Source organism: Pavona decussata, unplaced genomic scaffold (assembly GCF_977016875.1).
Source record: "Pavona decussata unplaced genomic scaffold, jaPavDecu1.1 SCAFFOLD_53, whole genome shotgun sequence".
Taxonomy (NCBI): Eukaryota; Metazoa; Cnidaria; class Anthozoa; order Scleractinia; family Agariciidae; genus Pavona; species Pavona decussata.
In genome coordinates this window covers 1,665,369-1,691,959 of record NW_028145475.1, presented here as the reverse complement: position 1 = coordinate 1,691,959, position 26,591 = coordinate 1,665,369, and the positions used below count along the sequence as shown (strand labels likewise).

The window sequence follows — 26,591 nt, the reverse complement described above, 5'->3', positions numbered from 1 at the left end:
AGTTATTTCTATCATCCAATTGTTTCTGTCCGTCATTGATTTTGTTTTCTCCGTTCATAACGACGGTTGTTCTGCCTTTATCTGCTTTTTTGAGAATAATTTCTTTGTTGTTAACGTTAATAAGCTCCTTGAGAGCTCTTCGCTGCACAGACCTCAAACACCTCAACCAGGCTTTGGCTCTATAAAAAATTACATTATTACAAAAATTCACCCCCCATTTCAAAATCCTGGATACGCGCCTGCTTAGGAAACTTTCAGTGGAATCTCATTTCCTGGCTTTGGTTTGCATTCATTTTCACCCGTGAAGGGTGCAAATTCTTTCTGATAATTAGTTCCTGGCTAAACACCTTGAAAATGATAGGGACAATATTAGCCAACGTGACATAATTTTTGAATTGCTAAAAGATACGACGATCACCCTCCTGAATTTAATGTGGTAGTCTCGACGCCAGAGAATTGACGAATTCATTGGAGATTTCCCGGGTAAGACACATTCTCAGTGTAGGATTTGAGTCCTTTGAGACAGCTAGTAAGATATCACGCAGATAGAGTTAATTAATAACAGCTATTTACAACAACAAATTATCATCGTTAAACAAAGCTGGGCTATATTTGTAGGGCTAAGGGGAGTCCCAAGATCAAGTGTAGAAATGTCAAACATAACCAAACTGCAGTTTCCTGTAACTTTGCCGGAACGTGGCACAGCACTTCAACGATTTGCATCTCCTTGAAAAGTTATGTCTATACATAATGTTCAAAAGCCCTTGTATCCTCATCAGGTTGCTTGTTTGCTGTTATTAGAATGTTTGTTCCATACGACGCATAACTCTGGACAAACGACAAACGATGCTCATTATTCTACAATATTATTTCAAGGTTTTCGAGTAAAAGAGTTACAAAAAGGAAGATAGTTTTTATAGATATCATATAGTATGCCAAAAAGAAAAAAGAAAAACAAAAAACATAATAAAATAATTATTATGAGTGAACCTGGAAATAGGCCATTTTACAGTTGTCTGCTTAGTGACCTGGCCTTGGATTGGAAGCGAGGCTGGGGTTGACCTTGTTTTGATACAAACCTCACTGCTTTTCAAATCAAAATGCAAACTAGTTAGCATAAGAACAGCATGATCTACATATGAAAAGCAATGAGGTTTGTATCAAAACAAGGTCACCCCCAGCCTCTCTTCCAATCCAAGGCCAGGTCACTAAGCACACAACTGTAAAATGGGCTATTGTCAGTTTATCCACAATCTATGTAAAGAAAGCACATTAGTATTTTCACGCGGATAGAATTTGCTATTTATGTACGAGGAGCAGTAACGTAGCTCAGTATATATAAGTTCAGTCAGAAGTATCGAGTTAGTGTAGATAGTGCAGAATGGTTAACCCTTACAACTCTAAGGGGCACAAATTTGGCAACCTTATATCCCCATTTGAAAGAAATAGAAACTGCTCACCAAATATTATTTTTATATGGTCACACGTTAAAGTTTTAAACACAGACTCAATCGTACAGCGCAGGAAAGAACAAAAAAACGGAAGTACCGCTCAAAAGCTTTCACCTAAATGTTTACACTCTTTTACGATTTCATCTAAAGAGTCAAAAGTTGGAACCACTTTATGTACAGCGTACCAAATAGCATCATAAAAGAGTACTCTTCAGCAGCTCTTATTTGAACTTGCGCTACAGTTCTTCCAAGCAAAACCAAGACCAATCGTGACTTGCTCGCAAGAGTTTTCCCGCGCTTGGCGCCGGTTACATTTATGTGTTTCGAATTCTGATTGGTTCAATTCCCAGTTTACGTCTTTTCTGATTGGCCAGAGTAATTACTTTGGTTTTGGTTTTACGACACTCACATTAAAAACAGCCCTTTCATGAATGCTGTAATCTGCGTGCCAACTTGACTCTTACTAGACAAGTTGGGTTGTGACATGCAATCGAGAAAATTGCCGGTTGAGTGAAATGCTACTTCAAGAAGACGCAAAGACAGTTTTCCGTGTGATGCACTAGTAGATAAAGACAGGTAATGTTCATTAGCAACTCGGCCGTCAAATCATCAAAGGGGGCTTTTTACACCGAGCCTCACAAGACAAGCGAGTTAGCTCCCATATATTTATACACACCTCCTAAATATCCACACACGAAATAAAGTGCTAATCAAAAACAAGAAGCAAGTCTCTTCATTTAATAACAGTAATGATAGCTCAAATTTAAAATAAGTAATTTTGGATTTATATTACGATTGGCTACCGTACGAAGTCCCAACAACAACAAGAGAGACCTACAAGTTAGATTCGACGAATTTTTTCACCGCACGTCACAGGGAAGCGATCTATAAAGTTTACATTTGACCCAAATTAATTTGTCAACATCTGGTAAAAAAAAGAAAAAAAAAAACTTTTATGCCTTCTCTCCCTGCCCTCAGAACTGAAGCGGCCTGTGGGGGAAAGCCATCAAAAAGAACAAAAACAAACCTCAAAAAAGACAACAGTGATAGCGCAAAAAAGAACGGCCTAAGAATAGAAACGAAACGGAACGATGGAACTGCCAACGGTTTGCAAAATAAACCCCAAAATAGGCAAAGAGGAAATCGATTTGTGGCCCCAAGAGGGACGGAAGGAACGAAATAGTCAAACTTACCTCGCAGCAAGTCACATAACACCCACACAACCTGGGAGGGGGTTCGCATAATTACAATTGACTCCTCCCCAAGCCCCAGTACTACTCGACTATAATGACCACAGGCATAAGAGAAGACACACTATTTTCGAGACTATTTACTATGCAGGCAAATATTTTATTTTCTGCAAAAACGACTATAGAAAATATTTTGTTTCTCTAAGCAGAAAGCGGTCTTCGTTGTATAGTAATTAAACTATTTATTAAGGAAACGAGAACGGTACGAGAACTTAAAAAAAGGCTAACCTCGTTTCCACAGCAGAATACAATCCTCCGGAATACCCTACCGGTACGTTAAACAGTGGATAACGGGTTTACTTGAACTAAAGGAAAGCTTCAGAACTGTTCTCGCAGAAACGGAAGAAATGTCAGTTTCAATGTGGCTTACATGACCAACAGTGTTGACAAAAGTGTGCGCAGACACACTACGTGACCTTTCGTTCACCACTAAATCTTGGTCAATACGCAAACGTTAAAAGAGAAGTTATAAAATCGAATTCAAAGTTTACAGTAATCCTGAATTAGTTGAGTCACTGTCTCAAAATATCCGGGTCCTTCCTTGATAATCACGGAGCCCTTTCCGCTTTCTTCTTCAACAGGAAACACATGCCATTTCCCTCAACAGTCTGACCTTGGCCGTTGGTAGTTTTTGCATAAGCTTACAAGACAATAAAAGTAACCATTTCATCACATTTTATTTATTTATTTTTTCAATTTTTGATTCAAATCAAACAAAAATGCAGCTATTTTACAACCATATGTACAATTTCTAACATAAATAAAATTGTAAAAAAACCTACCCTGCTACAAAAATAATAAAATCAAGACAAATCCGAGAAATAAATCGCGTCTATTAACAAAGCCTAATGAAAAAATTGAGAATGGCAGGGTTTATCACAAATAAAATTGTTATAGCTGTTTTTCCCGCCAAAGGGCACGCATTCATTGGCTAGTTCACTGTCACATGACATCTAACAGTAGAACTGTTTGCCGCCAAAAGCCCATGAGGGTGTAACATTGCGAAACTATGACGTCAGAGGGTAACAGTTGACTTACCCGCAAATTTTGACTGCTTTACCAATTTTTCTTACTCATGGGGCTCCGCGCGCCGGTGGTGACTTCCTTTGTTTGTTATTCATGATTATTATTTATGATTTCAGTGAGACGAAAAGTTCAAATATCGTGGGCTCTCTTTGTGAAAAGAGACCCTCTAAAACCTCCAAAGGGGACCCACTCGACCCTCATAAGCTAACTACTAAGAATAAACCCATGTGTAAAGTACGCCATACAGTGTAGCACGACTCATTTATACCTTTCGTTTCGTAATTTTCTCATTATCATTTACCTTATGGTTGCCTAAGGTCCATAAAATAATCAAATAGAGATAATTATATATTTCTTTTCGAAAATTAAGGCACAAAGTTTGACGCTAAGCCATACCTATACATTAAACCACCCAAACGGTGACTGAAACGACCACGATAATAAAATACGTTATGACAGCTAAACTAAAACTTTCCTTTAAAAAGACTAACTACATGACCTCCTGGTCGATAATCTGTAAGCCAATGACAGAAGGCATCCATTTAAATCAGTCCCTAGGACTTTTCAAATGTTAAGTAGATGGACATTGAAGCTCGAGTCGAGCCAATCACGACGATTACTGATGATCACACAAGTAACCAATCGTAGGTTTCATCAAAGGAAAAATATTCTTTGGTGTAAAGGGACCTCCTTGGGCAAACTTAAGTTTGTAAACCACGGAGACGGCGTGGTCTAGTGGTTACGGCACTAAACGGTTTTTATAAAAGTTCAAGTACTGCTCTCCGGCCACATGGGGTTGTTTCACGGTAGTTCGTGTTCAAATCCTAGGCAACGCTATGTCAATACCCAGATGATCAGCCTTCTGCCAACTGGGATTACTAAAAACGTTTATGTTCTATTGGTAGTGGTACTTTCTCTCATTGCTGGTCTCCACAATTAGCACTGATGTGCTAAATGCAACGGCAATTAAATAAAGTGTTGATGATGATGATGATAAAAAAAAACCCTTCTGAAAAAACCCTCGGGGAGAATTAATAATAAAGTATTGTAAAGTACTGTGTGATGATGACATTAAAATCGCGTTTGCAAATGCAACTTAATCCCACCCTCCTACTTCGATCAAAACTTATCCAAAGATTTATTATTTACTTTATAAGAATTTTAATATATTGAAATATTAATATATATATATATTGAAATATCAATCGTAAATAAGTATCATTTGTTATTCGTTGCGAACGATTTTCTATCACCATTCTCAAAAATAGCTAGGAAATTTCCTTTTCAGAACGAAAAACATTCCAATCAATAAAAGAGTTTCTATAAATTTTCAAGACGAATTCATTAATAGTTTGGCGAGCTAAAGCCACCATGTCCAGCCTTTTCCCAAAAATGCCAAAGCTGGATCCCTGATACTATGCTTGACCGAAAAATCTTACATTTTGAGTTCATGGGTGAACGGGAATCCTTTTTTTCAAGAACACATAACTTGCATCAGAGAAAAAAAGTTAAATAAATAATAAAAAGAAAGTGCAAAGTAAAACCAAATTTCTCAGCGAAAAGAAAAAAAAACGACATCATGCAAACAAACTTCTACCTTCGAAATGAATCCTACAATAAACCTACAAAAATATTTATTCCACGGAATCGAGTGGAATATGAACTTAAGTGCCCCTTGTTTACTACGAGTTCATAAATATTTTTGATTGTAGGGAATAATGGTTTTATATAAACTCAAATATAGGATAAAAACTCCAATTGCCTGACAGAAAATGACAAGACAAGTACGATTTTCATATGCTGTGAAAACGCGGGCTTTCCAAATAAGGAAGTCATGATGTATTGCGTAATATAGCTTGAGTAGATTAGATTGCAACATCCTGTTTTGAGTTTTCTATACACAACATCAAGCCTGGTTCCCACCTGCGACGCGCACAAACGTAAATGCAAATACAAAGGCAAGTGATGTTCACACGTAACGGAAATGCAAGATGGCGGATATGTCACGTTTCACTTGAGCTTGCGTCTAGCGGTGTTTACACGTGAGACAAATGCAAACGCAAGCGCAGGTAAAGGAAAATTTTCCTTTTTCTTGCGCTTGTGTTTGCATTTACCTTTTCGATGTTTTCAAATACTTGCACTTGCATTTGTAAAAGCGCTTCGCAAGTGTCAATCAGGATTTAATCCTCACCCTCTACCTTACGGTAATTCACTTCAGGTTCTTAAAAAGACCGTATTGAGAAAACATACCATTTTATCCCTACCCCTCCCCCCCTTATGCATACTGAGGTCATCCTGTATCCATTTCTTCCACTTGATTGACAAGCTTGTGGTTGCACGTGCTGCAGAGATTGTCTAACATCCGTCTGAGCAATTCGTCTCTCTCTTCCAACTGCCGCTTGAGCTCACCAATCTCGTCTACTCTGGCATCCAGTTCTTCATCCTTTGTCAACAACATTTTCCTCAGTTCGATGATTTGTGACGCTTGTTCTTCAACTTTTTCGCTGAGGTGATGGCTCATCTGTCATGAAATGCAAAATATAAGGGTTCAACTGAATTCGTTTACCTCAATAACAAAGTGTGACCATAAATTTGCCTTACTAGTTTTCCTTTAACCATACTTACTTATGTCAAGAGGACATCTGTGATAGTCCATGACCGAAGGGAACTGGGCAACAGTCCCACCTGACGTGTCGTGTCACGTGTTGTATGACATCCTTCTTGGTTGGTACAGAGCAGTCCCCAGTGCCTCTCTCCTTCGCTTATTGCAAATTGCTCAAGAGTTTCATTTGTATCTAAGCTAACTACTGCACGGACAGGCAACTTTTCGCGGGAAAGTACTCTAGTCCTGGGAGCGCTGAATGTCATCAAAATTTATTTTACAAGTTTACTGGCCAAAGCGAGTTTTAAAACTCCTGGTCGCTTTGTTGGCTCTCATATGTAGTCAGTAAAGTTTAAATCAAATTTCTTTTAGCTTTGCGTTAAGGCTACCGGATATGCGTCATATGTCAAAAAGATAACTCACACAGTGAACGTTTACAGAAGTCAAAACAAGTCCAGCCTTACCGTGTGCTTTTCCTTGAACAGTCTAACCTCTAGCAGTGTTTCGGCGGTTGGCCTGTCGCTGGGCTTTTCAGTCGTCATCTTCTGAATAACCTTGGACTAAGATGGGAGGACAGAATGATTAGAACAACCACGTCTATTGTTAAATCAGGAAGTGTTTTATGGAGAGTCAATGAACAGTGGGTAATGAGGAGGTTTTGAAATACTGTGCGGGGCATTTTGCATTGAGCTTTTTTTTTTGTTGTTGTTTCGTAACAATAGCGTTCTCATGCATAGGGCGGTTTTCAATCGAGGGTCGACAGTAATTTCGCGTTTGCTTTGGTTTTGCTTTAACTACGCTGTATGATTGGTTGGCAAAGTTCGTGTCATTTTCTCAACCAATGGGCAACCAAACCAAAACCAATCGTGTCTTGGCCGGTCGCACGTGTTTTCCCGCGCCTGGCACCAGATACATGCATTTGCTTCAAGTTGTGATTGGTTCATTGCACTGTTTACGTCTGTTGTGATTGGCCAAAGTGATTACTTTGGATTTGGTTTCATGGCACTCAATTGAAAAACTACTCTAACTGCTGGGCTCATCCGCTAATTGGCTGGTAAGAAAGATGTTTTCTCATTTTTATGATGTTTAACTTACTAAGAGGATCGTATGTCGTGTATTTCCAGAGAGGGCATTAGTTTTGTCCCTGTCGACATCCGCTTAATAACAGATATCTCGTGATTACGGAAAGTGGTCACACTTTCTCTTGTCTTAACGATGTCCGTAATCGCGGAGTTTGAATGTTGTACTCCTATTTTAGCACGGAAAAATATTTAAAAGACCAAAGATATCGTTCTCACCTCTTCAGGCCATTTTTCGCAAAACTCCTGAGGTATTCTGCCTTGCCTGAGATCCTTGATTTTCTTTACTCGCTCCATCTCAGTACCAAAGGCACAGAACAATTCAAACAAGATGATACCCAAACTGAAGATATCCGCCTGCACGCGAGGGGAAAAGAGTTAGATAAATATCACATCTGCTTCCTAAGACTGCAGCCATTTCCAGTGTAATGGTTGTACAGGGATCTTTTGAGCGATCTTTTGACATATCATCGATTGAAATCTTACGCAAACAGCTGAAAGACCGTTGTAACTATCCAGATGAAAAATTTTGCCGTTACAGTGTACGGGTAAACGAAACCACAAATAAACTAAAACTACTGACCAGCTCAAATGGCTGAAGTTACACGGCTCTCAAGTTACTGGAAAATTTCAACGATTTTCAAGGACGCATTCGATCGGCTCTAGTCCGTGACGTCTGGTAGAATTCCGCCGTTTTGTTCGGCAGGCGTTAACTTTTAAAACAGTCAATTTATTGATCTGTGCAGTGACTATTTGTTTAAGGATGGGTGTTTTAGTGGTAAATAAACCCATCTTCATCACCCAAATCCGAGTTCAACCGTAAAAAAATCAGTTGTGCTTATATTTAAGATTTAGGCCTGGTTACTAGCCAGCACGTCGAAAGATAGTCGCTATGAACGTAACATTGAAAATGGCTGAAATGGTTTGTGCGTGTAGCTATTACACAATAATTTTACTAAAACTTCAATAATTACCTCAATTATGGAAGGCTTTGAAAAGGAAAATTTACCAAGTTTCTTTCTCTATCACTGCACAGGAAGCTATTGGCTCTATCGATCCTGCAGGCTAGCAACTCGCTACCAGACTAATCCGACTTACGTCTGGAAAGAAGATCATTTGTCTGTCACATGAGTACTACATGTTTCTTAATAGCACGATTTCCATTGTTTGTTCCACTGACACTAAAACAAATCAAGCCACTCCTCTACATCTGTACTCATACAGCACTTGATAATTTGCTGCAGCCGGTTTTTAAAATCAAATTTAAGGGCGATTTAAACGGTGCATGGGATAATGGCTGACGACTGCCAGGTCAGTCTGATTTGCTTACGTCATGTCTTCAGTACGAATGGCTGGCGTTTGTAAAATGACCCCACGACAGATGCACATAACACGAAAAATGTCACGGTCGTAAATCTCCCGAAAATCGTAACCATTATCTCCTTACTAAAAGCGTCATCGCGTGTAATTAACTTTACTTCACCTTGTTATCGTAATTGTTGTTCCTCAGTTGTTCGGGTGATGCATACGTACATGTACCCACTCCAGCGGTAGGGGCGTCTTTACCCGAAAAACCTGCAAATGAGAAAAATGAGAACATTGGATACAATGGAACACTGCTTTACGACCACCCTGTTAATACGACCAGGCATTTCTACGTTATTGTAAATAACCAAATAAACTGCAAAAACCGTGGATGAAGATCCTGCTAGTAGTCAACGTTGGATCTCCTTGGATTTCTCACATTTACTTTTATTGTAAATGCCATCAGCAGTCCCCCCTTGAGCGCTCGTTGCCTGTGGGGTGATCCCTGGGGCGAGCTTCATAGCTTGTGACGTCATTGCGGATCACTTACTGCTTTGTTTTCTTGTGAATCGTTGCGGAGTCTTGCTCCCAGCCCACCCACCCTCTCGGTTTGTGTGTTTGGTAATTACTGGGTCAGGTGAATTCATTTCAGTGTGACGGTAACAGTAGGCGGATACCTGAAGGGGTGGTTCCCGCTCCATGGGTTGCCATGGAGACCTCCCTACTGTGCCTGAAATGCTGAAGCCCCCTGCCAACATTTAAGGCACTAGTTCCCAGGCCCATCTATTGGCCTAGAGTTAAACCACTTTTTTTGCCCAAACAAAACCACATGGACACGTTTTGTTATCTACAACACCTCGCAAATCCGATCACTGGTCAATACGACCAACTGTACATGGTCCGTTGGTAATAACATACTTATGAATATCCCAGCACCAGATGAGAGCACTGCTCAGAGGGTTTCATTTGACTGGTAAAAATTTTACAATATCATTCACAATCACAACAGGCAGAGTCACCTTTCATGCAGCACCACAGGAAATTGTTGCTTAGTAGATCTCATCTGAATAGCCACAGACTAAAAAGTTAGAGTCGTTTTAAAATACAAACAGCGGTGATAAACATAATAAATCACCGCTGTTTGTACTTATTTTGTGATCAAGCTACGATGGCCCAAGAACAGAAGTCTCTATGATAGAGCCATTTTGTACAGCAGAATTCACGGTACCATAAGAGATTCTCCCCCGTAACTCATTTGGATGCTCACACTTTAGAACAATTCAACATTTCACCAAGTTGAGAACCGCAAGGAATAGAATTGGAATAGAAGTATTAAAACGCCAATACGACGCGCGTGGAACGGTAAAACTAAGACCAGCTATTAAAAATCTTCATACCTGGAGGAAGGAGCGGGGTGAGCGGCTCAATTAAACTGGCCAGCGGACTGCTGCCCCCAGGACTCACGACCACTTCCTTTCGAGCCAAACCGAAGTCGCCAATTTTGACCTGGAACCTAGTTGGCCTATCCTCTGTTTTGTGTCGAAGACCTTGGAGAAAGATGTTCCTTGGCTGAAAAATAGAATGATAAAACAATCTCGTCAACATGGACCTTGTATGAGAACGACCAAGGTATGGTTGACTCATCCAAGCCATCCAGCCATTTGGGTATTATGACCGGCAACGTTGGCCAAACGTCTTGAAAACAGTAGACCTGCACTTTTCAAAAGCTCTATTTTCACTGGACCCTGATAACCTGCAGCTGCACTGTTTTTTAGGGTTGGAAGCATTGTTCTGTTGTTCGTTCTCTTGTTCTCTCGACCAACCATGTAAGACGTTGCAAACGGTGCAAGTTGCCCCCCTGAAAACACTTAACAACATGCAACCAGCGACGACATTCACCTTCCCTTCCCCGCCAAACTAGGGTTAACCGGTTTGAATGGCCAACAATAACATTATACAGGGAGGGGTGGGTTTTTGGCCAGCGTTGTACTTTGCGTCGACTATCAGTGTTCTAGGTGGTGGCTTTGGTCCCCAAAACTCACTCAAATGTACGTATCTTTGGGTCTCTCCTTTACTACTTTCAATGTTCAAGTCTGAACTGCAATTAGTACACTAATGGGAGAAACAACACATGTATAATTACTGAAACTATTTTCAAGGACACAGATTTATTGTTGTTTTCGAACATGACAGTAATAAAAACAAGATTCATGGTCATGATGTTCCATCTCTAAAGATTATCTGTCACTTCCAATTTTACCTTAAGATCCCTGTGAAGCAGCCCTTGAGAGTGAATGTACCGCACTCCTTCCACAAGCTGACGGAATATCTCCATAACGGCTACCTTGTTGACTCCGTTACCTAGGTAAGCGGAGAAACAGGGCAAATGTGAGGCTAGCATTGAAGGTTTCTGTCTCAGATTGCATCTGTTCCTTAGTCAGCTTGTCTATTTTAACAATTCTTCTTGTGCTTACCCCCTCCCCCCCCCCCCCCCCCACACCACCGAACCACACACCTATTTTCCCCTTTTTATTTGCTGATTTTAAATCGGTGGAGGGGAACCCTCTATCAGGGATCCCTAATTTCGACACTTATAAAGCCACAAAAGTTGCTAGTGAATCTGCTGGTATTAATTTTAAACAAAATCGGATCGCATCTGTTCCTCAGTCAGTTAGTGTGAAGGTATGTCTACTGGTCGATCTGGGGACTTTACCTCTTCAGTCGATCGGTCAGAGTGGCCGAGATAGGTGCTCAGAATAATTAAAGATTTGTAGTAGTTTGAGAGACAGCAATAGTGACGGTTAAAATTCGATAATCAGTTCTTATCAATAGAGAAATATATTTTTTCCTTCGATGCTGTCGAGCAAACGACCACTAGTTTAGGCAAATTCTCGCACCTAAAACGCTTCCGATTCTTACTGTCCAATTGGAAAACTTGTGGGCACTCTGATCTTCGTCATGACAACATGACGAAATCATCAGTTATACCTCAAGTTACTAAACAACATGGTTTCTGAACATCTCGACGCGATTCTGGCGGGAAATAGTATCTCGTCTTTGTCTCCTCGGGAGCCGTTCTTTTTGCCAGAAAGGAGACTACATCGAGGGCAACACGATCCGTACTTTTCGCGGTGGTCCACAGTATGAGCTAACCTGCATAGCTGGCGGTATTGTCCGCGTGCGGATGAAAAGTTTTGGCGGTGTTCCCCTCGCGCGTTCGCTGCTTGTTCACTCAACACCCCGCCAGCTCAGACGCAGGCTAAGTACGAACGAGCGCAGTCTACAAAAGGAAATCTGGAGCGAACGAGGAAATGAAAATTGACACCATGTGAGGCTTGCGCGCGAGAATCCACGCTTTCGGGTGCTTTGCACCTCGCGAGATCGCGCTTTTTGCGAGGATTTCCACAGACAAAAGGACTGTTTTGCATTTTAGAGACTACTGTTCCCTGTCTTGATGTGTTCAGCTTTTTTCGTGAACTCACCAGTCCGTGAAATTTCATCGTTACGCTTGGCGAGCCAGTCTCTGAGTGTTGTGGTACACAGCTGCATCTGAATGAACAGCACCATTCCCAAGCGCTAGAAAAAAATATTATCGTTGTTATGATTTGTCAGCGATTTCCTCAGTTTTTAGCTCGCAAGAATGACATAGAAAACATCTGACAACGAGAAATACACAAACGCAATGATGACAAGTAAACCACAAAGCTGTTATGACAGATTCCCTGAAGTAATTAATTCATTAGGTTTAATTAACTTTGTTTAACGAGAGTGACACAGTACAGTCTGTCACAACTGACAAACCTGTGGCCCTCAGTTTCCAGATCGAATTGGAATATGGAAATGTTGGTTTTTGAGGAGAGGGGAAAACCGGAGAACCCGGAGAAAAACCTCTCGGAGCAAAGACGACAACCAACAACAAACTCAACCCACATATGACGCCGAGTCCGGGAATCGAACCCGGGCCACGTTGGTGGGAGGCGAATGCTCTCACCACTGCGCCATCCCTACTCCCCAGTTCACTTATAATTATGCCCTTTTAATCAGTTAGAGAAAGCAGGTTTCATACTTAACCAATCTAATTTTCCACCCATAGACATCGGAGAAAAGAAACTCAGATTTAGCGGGCATAGCTGGAAGAACAAAAACGATATTATCTCGATGCTGCTAATCTGCGATCCAAACCAAAATCAAAACAAAGCGCGGTTTGCTTTGTATTGAAAACTGCATACTTTAAAAGACCACATTCGTTAGAGAACAGGAAAATCGCTTCTTCATAGCTGGAACAGCTGGACATGGTACCTTATTAACAGCCGTGCTCGTTAGGATGTTCCCTGAAAATGCATTACTCTGTTCGCTCCGCTCGCTTGGCTCGTCATCAACACGGTCGCCATCTTTACCTGCCATGGAACCTAAGCTACTGCTGGAGGCTGATCGGCGCATGCTGCGCTGTGACGTATGATATGGAGCCCTACTGCTACGGCTACTACTGGTGCTGCTCCTTAGACTCTTACCCAGGCGACCATCGGCTGTAAACAAAAAATTGACAAGGGGGCTTCTCTTAGCAAAGAACAGCGATTGTTTGTCATTAAGCAGCGAGCGAGAAAATAGCTCTCCAGTATAGCTTGCTCACTTTGTAGTCACTTATTTCAGCGTGTTTTTGGCATCTAAGTTTTGCTGTGTTATTCATCGCCTGTTACATTACAACTACACTGTACTTTTGACCACTGGATTTATCAAATCACTGTTGAATCCAAATACCGCATTCCCGCTGAGAAATCAGGGACCTTACTTATTCACGTGCCATGAACCCACGAAAAACCCTATCAGCGTTAGCCCTAGTAGGGAAATGGGAGATCGCACGAGACAAAGGAAAAAATTTCCGACTTCGGTGGGAATCGAACCCACGACCTCCGCATTTGATTTACGTTGCTCTATCGACTGAGCTTCGAGGTCAGACGGCAGCAAGTTGTGGATGATTATGGCGGTAACTGCGGGAAATGTGAATGTGAAGGGTACAAACACTAGTACTAAGGACACAATGATGAATCAGGGCATTAACTCAGGTCTGTGTGTCAAATTGCTAAATGAACCCATGAAAAACCCTCTGAGCGTTAGCCCTAGTAAGAAAATGGAGGACCGCACAGGGTAAAGAATAAAACTGTTTGACGTGAAGCGGGCTTCCGGATTTGATCGTCCGTTGCAGCACTCAAGTTGGAAAGTAATTTCTATAATTAAATTCAATGTAATAGTACCTTGTGCACCACGCTTCTGGTTCCCAGTCCCAACCGAGTCAGTACTTGATCTGCGAGCTGAGAACATGATACCGCTGGTGGAGGGCTCCTGTGATGAGCCTTCAAACACTATACTGCTCTGACTGTCTGTGCTCACTTCCATTATTCTGAAAAACAGAAATCAGAGAACATGACAGTTGATGGGGTTTATCAAGTGGGCACGAGGCTGTTAAGGGGCAGTCTCGTGGGGATTATCTTGTTTGTAGGTAAATTTTTTTTCCCTTTACGACGAAATGAAAGTTACAGTCTGTACATATACAGTTTGAGCTCTCATGTGTCAATTTATGTTGTTACAATAATATAGCTGGAGTTACGTAGGACCTAATGCGCGCTCTGATTGGTTCTTTTTTGGTCACATGATGGAAGCTACGATCAAATGGTGCCCGCGCGGCTACAATACAAAACTCACACTTTCCCGGGGTGGAAAAGAATAACTTGAGTAGTGGTCAGGCACGTGATTACATGGTGACAGAAGGTGGTGTGATGTTTTTGCCCGCCAGCGTAGCTGGTTAAGTGAGAGCGGGAAAATCTCGGCTTGTTGTTTATCCCAGATACTTGTTTGCAAAATGGATCCGCCGAAGAAACGTTTCGTCTCGGGAAACATCGAGATTCTCGTGAAAACAAAACTAACTGTTTCCCTCGGGAACATTCATTAAGTGTATAATAACTCTCGCGGTTGTTTGGACTGGGCGTAGTACTAGTATGAACTGCCATTATCACTGTAAATAATAATCATTGGAAAATAAAAATAAAATAAATAAAATAGATAAATGTACACGTAGAGACCAAGAGCAAAAGTATGAACTTACATTAGTGCTTGTAAACATTTACGCCGATTCAAACTCACTGAGGCCCAGTTCAGACGCCGAACTTTTCGTGAGCCGAACCTTATACCTTGAGTTAAGAACATGAAAAGTTCGGCGTCTGAATCAGTTGAGAACAGCCGCTTTAATTAGGTACGGCTCAGCCGGGAATTTCGGCTTTGGAACGGCTTTGATCCACATGTCGAACTTTTCATGAGCCGAACCTAATGCATAAATTATTATAACGTATTTCAAATGCTGTCTCTCGTAGAGAGCATGTTTTGCTTCAAGCAAATTAAGTTCGGCGTCTGAATCAAAAGGCGGGAGTTTCGCGATTTGGGCCGACCTTAATTTGAGTTAAGTTCGGCTCATGAAAAGTTCGGCGTCTGAACTGGGCCTAAGAGTGCATGTAGGTTTTAGTGCCAACAAGTGAGTTTCACTGTAGTGTGGACGCTTGTTAACTATTGGAGATTTGTTCTTGGTTGGCCTGGGCCACTGTCGTTACGAAAAAAGAGTTACAATAGAAGTCATTTGTACCTGTTAACTCCATTTAGGGAAGAAAAGTCACTCAGCTCCTTAAGACTTGTAGGAAGAGTGGCCACTCCTGATAAGGGAATTAACACTCATTTAGGCTCTGCGCGTGACAAAAATCAATATCTAACTTAATAACCCTTTCCCCGAATCATAACTTGGTGACTATTTGGTCAATTGCAGTGAAATTACGTTAGCAAACTGGTCTTGGAAAGATCTTTGTATCTGAAAGAAAAATAGTAATCCACTATTATCTATGATCGATTATTATTTATTATTATCTGTGATGTGGTTTCTTTGGATGTTTTAATTTAACACATTTATGGAGTCTGAGTCTCAGTCTATATTGGGTTGTTCTGGTATGTATTATGAGCTAAAAATAATCTATAGTTTGGGGTATTCTCGGTTTTCACTGTCACGCCATTGCAAAACAAAAAATCGAAACCATTCCATGAATGAAGTCAAGAAATTGACATGGTATAGAGGATAAATAAATAAAGCATCTGTCCAAGTGTCAAGTCTGTGCGGCATTCCGTACTCGAGTTATTTGACAAAATGTTCCACATAAATTTATAGAGCTTAGTATGGAGACGCCATGTTTGTGTCCATCTGAGGGGCACAAACATGGCGGCCGGAAATAGGAAAAAACATCTGGAGTTCACTTTTGCCAGACAAGAGGTTTGTTTGCCCTTGTGAATTTTCGAATTTTTAGATTAATATTTCTCCTCAAACTTAAATTGTTTAGAATGCTGAAAATCACCCGAAGAGTCATTTTTAAGATACGGAAAAGCTCTGTCACGGCCGTCCTCCTGATGTCACGCACGATGGAAACTCGGAAATTGAAACTGTTCTATTTTCAAAAGGAAGCACAACATCGAGCTAAGAAATTGTGAACAGACATATTTTTAGGTAATCTTTCCTTGAATGAAGGTAAAAATTTTTTAGGCCTCCCAGTTTTGAATTCTAGAATTTGGTGACGTCACGTGAAAACTAAGAATACCTGTCAGTGCTGTCACAAGCATTGTTCAGTGAAGTTTTGAAGTTTTTATTTTGAACGATTTAAATCCACTTCTATCAAAGGCCTGACTTCCTCGAGTTATCTTGATTTCAGAAATAACTCACTAGGTAATGCACAGTCAGCATTTTCTGTTGTAACATACTCCAACCATGCTGCATGATACCCCACAACATTGCTGTGACTCAAGTGTGCCAACACTTTAACTTCTCGCAGAACCTGTTGGGAAGAAAAAGAAACGTTAATATATCTGTATGATTCACGAAGGCTGAATGTCCAAGAGCACATCGGATTTTTACTGCGAGTATTGTGGTTTGAGCCTGACATATGGCATTACTTTGTTTCCTTGGACAAAAGACGTTTGATCCAGGTTGTTTCTCGAGGAAAGTGTAAAAATAGATTCTGGAAAACCATTAGGCATGATCTAACGAATATGCCGCCCACAAACGTGCAAAGGAATCTAATCACATCCAGGGGAATAGCAATAGTTAACCCCTACAATGTACCTGTCAGGTTATGGTACTGAAAGCAAGCTACAACAATACACTGGACGTTTTTCTCCTTTCTTAGCAGCCCCTGAGGCTGAAAAAGCTAACGTCTGCATCAAATAAAATGCTCAAAGCAAAACACGGTTGCTGTTCATTCACATGCACATACTTTAACTGAGATGAAAGAATTAGGAAACGGAAGACCATCACAATTGAATGGAATGCATGTACGTTTCATTATTATTGTTTTTGGACATTGCACGATGATGTACAGTTACTAAATGCAGATGTAGATGACACCGTTTTTGGTAAAAATGTCACAATCTGCAAAAAGAAACTGGTAACCACGAAAGATAAACGAAGCTTCATGACTGTATTATCTCAAATATCCATTCTACCTTCAAACAAAGTTCAGGGTCAGTTTCTTTGAGGGGAATTTTCTTCACGGCATACTCCCTTCCATCAAGTTTGTTTTTTACCTGAAAGCAAAAGAGAAATCACTATCAATAATTTGATATGACATCCTTCCTCACCCTCCACCTTAGTACACCTTTCTCCTCCTCCATTCCTTCATCCCTCTTCCTCTTTCTCCCCCATTCCACCTTCCCAATTCCTTCTTCCCCTCCTCCTCCATTCCACCATCCCTCTTCTTCCTTCTCCCCCATTCCACCTTCCCTCTCACTACTTCTTCTCCTCCCCTTATTCCACCATGCCTCTTTCTCCTTTTTTATCATTCCACCCTCCCAATTCCTCCTTCTCCTCCTTCCTCATTCCACCTTCCCTGTCCCTCCTTCTCCATCATTCCACCAATTCCTCCTCCTCCCCCATTCCACCTTCCCTCTCCCTCCTTCTCCTCCTCCCCTTATTCCACCTTACCTCTTCCTCCTTCTCCACCATTTCACCTTCCCAATTCCTCCTTCTCCTTCTCCCCCATTCGACCTTCCTCTCCCTCCTTCTCCTCCTCCCCCTATTCCACCTTACCTCTTCCTCCTTCTCCACCATTTCACCTTCCTAATTCCTCCTTCTCCTCCTTCCCCATTCCACCTTCCCTCTTCCCCTTTCTCCTCGCCCCGGATTCCACCTTCCCTGTTCCCCCTTCCCCTTCTCTCCCATTTCAACACCCCTGTTCCTCTTTCTCCTTCTCCTCCATTCCAACATCCCTCTTTCTCCTCCTCCCCCATTCCACCTACCCTCTTCCCCCTTCCCCTGCTTCCCCCATTCCACCCTACCTCTTCCTCTTCCTCCCCCATTCCACCTTCCCTGTTCTTCCCTCTCCTCCTCCATTCCACCATCCCTCTTCCCCCTCCATTCCAACTTCCCTCTTCCTCCTTCCCCTGCTTCCCCTACTCAAGCTTTCCTCTTCCTCCTTCTCCTCCTCCTCCATTCCACCATCCCTCTTCCTCCCCCATTCCACGTTCCCTCTTCCTCCTTCCTCTGCTCCCCCCATTCCACCTTCCCTCTTCCTCCTTCTCCTTGTCCCCCTTTTCACCTTTTCTGTTCCTCCTTCTCCCCCCATTCCACCTTCCCTGTTCCTCCTTTCCCTGCTCCACCATTCCACCTTAGCTCTTCCTCCTCCTCCCCATTCCACCTTCCCTCTTCCTCCTCCTCCCCATTCCAACTTCCCTCTTCCTCCTTCCCCTATTCAAGCTTTCCTCTTCCTCCTTCTCCTCCTCCATTCCACCATCCCTCTTCCTCCCCCATTCCACCTTCCCTCTTCCTCCTTCTCCTTGTCCCCCTTTCCACCTTCTCTGTTCCTCCTTCTCCTCCCATTCCACCTTCCCTGTTCCTCCTTCCCCTGCTCCACCATTCCACCTTAGCTCTTCCTCCTTCTCCCCATTCCACCTTCTCTCTTCTTCCTCCTCCCCATTCCACCTTCTCTCTTCTTTCTTCCCCTGCTCCACCATTCCAACTCCCCCTCCCTGTTCTTCCTTCTCCTTCTCCCCCATTCCACCTTCCCTCCTCCCCCATTCGACCTTCCCTGTTCCTCCTTCTCCTCTAACAACATGGTGGTCTTAGGGCTGGTCATAATCAGGACAGTACAAGTATGTGTCACATCTTCAGTGGTTCAATAACATCTACAAATTAATTGAAATGGGACGTTCATTTTTACATGGTCATGGAAGGCATTAGTGAAGGCTCCATTATTGTTCACAGTCGTCATAACAATGGCAATTATTTGTTATAAATAAAGGTTTCGTAAAACATAAGAAAGTAAAAATTAATGATAAATTTGAATGATGTTTCAGGGCCATCACGACACCATTTTATTTTTAAACATTTTTTAACTCGAAAATGATATTATGATGACTCTGAAATGTTGTTCGATTTTTTCGTTAAATTTTTACTTGCTTAATTATTTGTTAACCTGACTAAATTAGAAAAAGTTTCAAACCTTAAAAACACTGCCAAAGCCCCCTTTTCCCAGCCTTGTTATCTCAACAAACTCCTCCTTGTAGCGTGAAGATCCATTTTGCAGCAATGCATTCATTTTTTGAGGGGCTGACAGACTCCTGAAAAGGCAAATAAGCTACAAGTCAAACACTAGGAACAATTAAATTATAAATTTGAAATAGTTTTATGTAACTTAATTCAGTTACAATAACCTTGCAAATGAATAAATCTACTTTCAATACTACAGTAAAATGGCTTGCTATTTCAACTTTTGGCCAACAACTTTAAGGATTTGAATTGAGAAAAAAAATATCCCAAAGAGCAATAAACAATTTTACCACCACTAGTAAAGTCCTTATCTACAGCCTACTTGTGATTGGTAAATGGGCCACACATTGGTCTTCTTGCACCCAGAGGAAGCTTAATATGCAGCTGAAATGAAAAATGAAAAATGAATGAAAATAAAGTTGTTGTGATTTGCTGTTTTCAGTACTAGTAATGTCTTAGCCTTGAAACCTAAAGTGAGTATTATGGAGAAACCTAACTCAGCTCCATTAAAAACAATAATCTGGTCTTAGGCACATGTGTAACCTTTTGACTATTATTGTAATAACAAGTTTGATGCCTCAAAACATTACTTTACATCATCAGTTATGTGTGAGTACCAGAACTTCATTATTTTTATCTCAAGGCCAATTTTGTGAAAACTGGTCCTCCAAAACCTCCCAAGGGGATCCAGTGAGTCCTCACAAGCAAATTTCTAAAACAACGCCTGCATCTCAGTTGCTAAATGAGAGTAATTATCACAGATGCAAATTAGTTAGACAGCTATAATTATATTTTGGAATATGTTACATCTGTTCCTGTAGTTCTTGCAGCAGCTTGCATGAGGTCACTGAAGGCTGTCTTGTATTTTGCTCTGATGACACTGAATTCCTCCAGAAACGAGAAGGAAGGCATAACCTGAGATGAAACATGAATGTGTTATTGTTAGGAATACAGTCAAAGAAAGTAAACTTAAGATACAAATGTCAACTTTGAGACCAACTGTCTGTGACTGAGTTATCATGAGGTATAACTTATTAAGTCCCCCAACTGCCATGAGAGGGGGGGGGGGGGGTGAGGCAAACCTGAAAGTGGGCAAAATCTTCAGTGCATGAGAAACAAGAAAGACAGCACCAAGTACATGTGACATGAGAGGGCATGCATGCATGCACCACAAGTACAAGGAATTACATGTAGTGTTGACGAGTACTAATACTTAAAGTATATAATTGCCACTCACCAAAATGAAAAACAGTTTGCTAACTTTTCCCTGACCATAAATCAATAATTTTATTATTTCATTGACTACCAAAGACATTGAAATCCTTAGGCAATAAATCGGCAACGATGAAGTCACAGAAATCAGCTCCTTTACAGATAATTTTTGGAAAAACCTTACCTTTGCCAACAAGTAAACTCGTTTGCAAACCCAGTGGCTAGCCTAAAATCAAATTCCATGACTTATTACTGACTTTGGGTTAGAATTTACAAGTTCCCTGCCTTGATGGAAAATTCCCTGACCTTTCGCTGACCTTGAGAAATGTTTTCCCCAACTTTTCCTGATTGTGGCAACAATGTATATTATTAGATATACAAAATAAACTTTGTATATATGTACCTTCATCTTTGCAAGTTGTTGACAAAGAACTGTGAAAAGGAAGAACGTGATAAAATAATTATTACCGTAATTAAATGACATCGATATACACCATAGTAACAGCAGTATGTAGCACATCATTGTCATAATAGTAAACATGCATCATTCAGTACTCCATCTTTATACACATCTAACAATCTGACAAATGCCAGGATTTACAAAGTTCTGTATTTAAATGTTAAGACAGGTTTTTGATCAGTACTTGTCTTGAGGATTAATGACATACAACTGCCCTTTTTCTATCTCAACCATTTACCAGCCCCCAGTTAACCAACAAGATGCACTATAATTGGATGAAGACCTGTGGAAAACACATGTGACATGTAAATATCCTGCAAAAAAACTCACTGTCAATTTTACACAACCTAAAATTTACAATAATATTGAAGCCTTAGGATGATGTGAAAAACGTGAAAAAAGGATGTACATTTAGATAGACATTTTCTGAAAGCCAGACCCCGGTTCCTGGAAAGCCAATTAATCAAGGATTAGATCACCTTAACCCAGGAATAAAATTTACATGACAACTTCACGTCGATTTAAGTGTGTACCCACGCTTTGTGGGTCGTTAAGTATTCATATATTCATGCTATTGTTTAGACTCATTGCCGATTCATCGGTGTTCACGTCGGATGTCACTCGGGAATGTAAGACAACTATAGAAATCGCAGGCCCTTTGAGGAAAAGTGTGACAATTTCCTTTTGTTTATCATCTGAGAACGAACAATAGCTCAGTTCGATACACAAAAAAAACTTTTTAAAGCTGTCGGACTGCAACTTTTCTTTGATAATTTTTTAACCTTTAAAGTTTATTTTATGCTTATGATCAAGCACTACCCTGGGTGCCAGAGGTTTATTTTTTCCTTCAACCCAAAAAATCGCGGCGAAAGCCGCACCACCGGCGCGAAGCGCCAAAGAGGAAAAATTTTTTTCCTCTCGGCGCTTCGCGCCTCGCTGCAGCGGCTTCGCCGCGTAATTTCCCTCCTTGAAACGAAAAAACTTTGTAGGGAATAACTTCCATAATTCAAATTCTAAAAGAGAAGAAGCAGTCGGCTGTCAGAAGGCGCGTCGTTGAGAAATCTCAACCACAGAAACTCTTCAGACCACATTTTACAGCCATCAAATCGGCCTTCTCATTAAAAATAATACAAATAAAAAAGCAACGTTTTCGGGATGAAGTTAAATTTCATTCAGGACTCTCTGCAATAATACCTTCGGGAATTCACACACATGTCGGAAGAAGATGGGTTCGCATAAATTAAATTTGCAGTTCGAACTGCCGATCAACAAACAAACATAGAACTTCGGCCTACATTGACCAAAAAGCCTCGTTCAAGATCTCTTTTTGAAGCTCTCAAAATGCTCTATTTTCATAAATACATATCGAACTTGGAAATGTTTTGCGAAAAAAACTAAATGCATGTAAAGTCCCAGGTCATTCTATGTAGTTTTTCACACATCAAGAACAAAAGGATACGATAATAAACCCTGCCGCTCGTGGTCGCATAATTGCGCTATTGTTGTTCCATTCCTTTGAAGTCTCTTTAGGTCCTCATCCAAAAGATCTCACTTTTTTCCAAACGAATGAAACCGAACTTATTCAACACGTTTTCGGTGGCTCCCGAAGTGAATGCCCAAAGGTCTAAAAACGAGCCTTCAAGCTACAAAATCCAGCGGCCTTTCCCATTTCTGAATGACACACTTAAATCGGCGTGAAGTTGTAATGTATCCTTCGATTAGTTTCTGTTCCTGAAAGCCCGATTAGCACTATCCAAGGGATAAATTTTGTAACAAGAAATTAGATGAGAATGATATATTATTCAGAGAATGACACAGGCATACTCGGAAAAAAAAATCTGCCTGCTCCAAACAGCCGCGTCACACTTGTGACCTTACAGTTGCTAGTTTGGATGCTCTACCACTGAGCTACAGGAGACTCATGGGAGCTATAAGGCCATTTAACTAGGTTCGTGGGCTAAACGTCCTGCATACTGCTAGGATTGGAATGTCAATGTGTGCCATGTACGCAATGGAAATAATGTGATGGAATATTTTGTTTTAGATGCTTGTTACTATTTTTTTACTTATTGCATGGAGCTAAAAGGCTTTACATGTATAAACTTATATGGGGCTTAATGTACTACAGTGTATAGTGTCAACACAAACTATTAATCTTACCATGAAAGATCTTCTTGCTCTTTTCTGGATCATTCTCATACAAAGAACACAGATGTTCAAGTAAAGACACTAATAACAGATAGTTGGGAACCCTGCCCTCCAACGCTTGGACACTAGATGTTGGATCATTGTTACCAATGAATGTGTCGGAGACATCTGCGTCTACCAAAAACAAGCAAGTACAGTAATACAATGTATATCAACATGTCTATTGACCCAGTCGGCTTTCAGGTCATCAGATATAACATTTTTCACTTTAATCAAGTTACAGACAAGCTGTCTAAGAAAAAGATTATCTGAAAACATGAAATAAAGTTTGGATAATTATATGGTATGGTTCCATTCCTCCCCCCCCCCCCCCCCAACACACTCCTCATGGGAAGTCATTGAAAATTCTGAGGGAAAGGGGGTGTCAAAAAAGGAATCCAAACAAACAAATTCAAAAGACATTCCATGGGGGGGTGGTGATCGTTATCTTCTGCAATGCTTCATGTAATGTATCAAACAGAGGAAGAGTGATTCATCCAATTTCCAAACATCAACAAGTGGTTTGAAAAACAAGGGGATGCCAAGGTTTTTAAACCAATTTTGAGGTGTTTGGAAATCGGATGAAACACTACTCTTTCGAATGTTTTATAAAGCTTCTCAAAACATAAATAATTCTTGGAGAAATTCAAAGCAAAACTTCAGCAAATTTTATGATAATTAAGATCTACATTGTAAACCTCCAGTAATGATTTCCTTTGTTTATTCTTCATGACTTATTGATGAGTTTGACAAGTTTCAGTCCAGTAACAAATCGCCAAGCACAGTTGAAACGGCAAAAGTGTACGTGAGAATGAGTTGACCTTAAAAGCCGCGCTGTAAAACCACACAGCCCCCTGCAAACCCCAACCACTTCGCATGTCCATGACAGGGGAGGCCAATGACCAGCAATGTTTTGTGTTTAACTTAGCTTAAATTACACTTAGCCACATTTAATAATAGCTATAATTACAAACAACAGCTGTTTGCATCACTTCATAACATTGAGTGACACAAACAGCTATTGACTGTTTACCAGCTATTGTAACACGTTGAACAAAGTTATGACATCAAGATGGCCATGCATCATTAATTCTTTTAACACCCTCATGTTGCAATGATCCAATAATGTTGCATGTTGTTGTTAGCTTAAAAACCCAATACCAAATAAAGGGGGTCAATGACATCTTAAAATATGGTGCATTGGGAGTGCTACCAAGAGGGGATGGCTTTTAGACTTTTTAGACTGAAATAAAAAATTATTATGCCTATAAATAATTATACAGGTTATGACCTGATTTTGGTCTCAATAGAACAAGTTCAATGCCCACTAGTCTGAAATAATACATGTAACCTGTATGTTGGCCTTGGAAAAGGTTGAGTATATATTTTTGTGGTAAGGTATTTAAGTCAGGTGCCTTATAAGCTTTTATCGTTATTTTTGTATTATTTATTTTGGTAATAAGTGTATGGGGGTCAGGTGATTGCAGAATTTGCCCCTTTCCAAGGAGTAACACCCAGGGAAACGACCAAAGCTTCAGCTACCTAGAACGTCCATGATATCACCAGTACAAATCAATAAATTACATCCTGATATTATTATAATGCAGCTATCAATTTAAAGCCGGCGGGGGGGGGGGAGGCAGGGCATGGGGTGGGGATTTGACATTTTTCAAAATTTTGCCGTCAAATTCCCTACCCATGGGCAAACCATTCCAGTCAAATGCACAAAAATTTCCCCACCCCGGGCTGTCAAATATCCCCAGGCCGGATGCAAGAAAGACGCAGGGAAAACAGGTCGAAATAGAACTCTATAATTTTCACGAATTAACGTTGCTACATCTTCAAAGGCACGTGTTTAATAAACCATTCAATCTGCGTCTCAAACACTTTGTATATTGAATTACAGTCAACACTGAGCTAAATCAACAGAATCTGTGGGAAACAGTTCGTGTTTTCTGCAAAGGCTGCAGAAAGCATAACGATTCAAAATGAAAGAAAGCTGTTTCTCTATTAAAACAAGAATAACAGTTTCAAACGCTGGAATATCAAACGCTCTTAAAATTGTCTTTGGTTTAAGTTTACTTCTATTCTTGTTTCTCATAAAACAGCATAAAATAAATTATTGGCAGCTATAATTAAAATGCGAGATCATTTTTTAAAACATTTTAGTCCCATATAGCACTGAAGTCATTTCATAACTTGAGTATCGACCATCACAAATTGTCAGTAGAATTTTACGATATAACACTGTCAGCGAAAATGAACGTTTGTACTAGAAGATTTATCAGACCTCGCTACATCTTAAACAAAGCCAGTGCCTTGTATTTCCACTAGAAACATCTTCCTCAAGATGAACACAGATTATGTGCCACCATAAAAGACAACCATCGCATGAAATCCAGGAAATCGTGTTCGCTTCGCAGTCTAGAGGATCGGCCTTGCCACACTCCTGGCAAAGTTCCTGACGCTCGATTGTTTACTTGTTGAACCACTAGCATTCTCGTCCCCACCGCTGACCAAAAGATCGGAGGCTCTGGGAACGAGGATGAACCACTAGCTGTTTGAAGCTGTTTGAAGAGCTGACATACAGCACATGCGTGACACGGGAAAAATAATTTTGGTCTCAGTCTCTTTCCCTCAGGTCGACGTTCAAATATCCCCACGTTGAGCGAAGACAGATTCAAATATCCCCTCCCCCGGGAAGGCAAGATCAGTCAAAAGTCCCACCCCAGGGACAACAATCACAATCAAATCCCCACCCCATGCCCTGCCCTCCCCCCCCCCCCCCCCGCCGGCTTTAAATTGATAGGTGCATTAAAACATGACTGTTACATGTACATATATTGAAACTGTTTAGTGTTGAAAATTTGTACAGCTGTGCACCTTCACAGAGATGCTAATGATTAATTGAATTAAAGTAAATTACTTACCCACTCTGGAATTTAAGAAATAATTTGGATAAAGCTAAAAGAAGCCTTAAATAAGCTTATCAAACGTCAATTAGTAAGTTTGTAAACTTACAGCACGTATTAGCTTGTTGTAAATGGACTCAATATTTACAATGCGATCAGTTAAGCTTGTTAAACAGGAAAATTACAATGTGGAAACCACAAAGACCAAAAATAGCTTTTAGGTTGACTGTGGTGCATACCTTGGAACTCTGTCAAACGAGATGGGAGACGAGCAGACTCAAATTTGGAACGGGTCCACTTGGACCTCGTGTTGGACGCCATGGCGGCTAAAGACTGCTAAAGAGTACAACGAAATTCCTTCTCCATTTCGGAACCTGAGAGAACAAAGCCAGCAAGGTTTTACCGAAAGCTTTGTAATTCTAAAATGAGTACATTTCCGGAATTCACAATTTCCAGCTCAGCCTGATTTTCACTTTCGAATGGTCTTGTCATTTCTGTTGACATGTCATCATTCGATCGCGTGGCTACCAAGCCTCTGTC

The 26,591-nt window shown here is 40.7% G+C and overlaps 1 protein-coding gene across 1 annotated transcript; it reads right to left on the bottom strand.

Moving 5' to 3' along the window:
* Positions 1 to 3,359: 3,359 nt before the first annotated feature.
* Positions 3,360 to 26,559, bottom strand: LOC146480403 (eukaryotic translation initiation factor 2-alpha kinase 1-like). Its single transcript, XM_085109565.1, has 18 exons — positions 26,291 to 26,559; positions 23,113 to 23,274; positions 20,896 to 20,924; positions 20,088 to 20,195; positions 19,603 to 19,664; positions 19,234 to 19,351; positions 17,240 to 17,320; positions 16,461 to 16,572; positions 15,345 to 15,411; positions 13,966 to 14,111; positions 13,013 to 13,239; positions 12,196 to 12,289; positions 10,974 to 11,074; positions 10,111 to 10,282; positions 8,892 to 8,983; positions 7,628 to 7,765; positions 6,794 to 6,889; positions 3,360 to 6,248 (listed from the first exon to the last, which is right to left on the bottom strand). Exons 1-18 carry the CDS (start codon positions 26,370 to 26,372, stop codon positions 6,018 to 6,020), a joined length of 2,118 nt encoding a protein of 705 aa, XP_084965691.1. The 5' UTR covers positions 26,373 to 26,559; the 3' UTR covers positions 3,360 to 6,017.
* Between the last annotated feature and the right edge of the window lie 32 nt (positions 26,560 to 26,591).

Excerpts from the sequence above, each read along its gene's own strand:
- LOC146480403 (XM_085109565.1), bottom strand. The coding sequence starts at position 26,372 with ATGGCGTCCAACACGAGGTCCAAGTGGACCCGTTCCAAATTTGAGTCT. Across the intron at positions 20,925-23,112 it reads GAGCAAGAAGATCTTTCATG|TTCTTTGTCAACAACTTGCA; the intron begins GTAAGATTAATA and ends TCCTTTTCACAG. Across the intron at positions 17,321-19,233 it reads GCTTTGGCAGTGTTTTTAAG|GTAAAAAACAAACTTGATGG; the intron begins GTTTGAAACTTT and ends TTTTGCTTTCAG.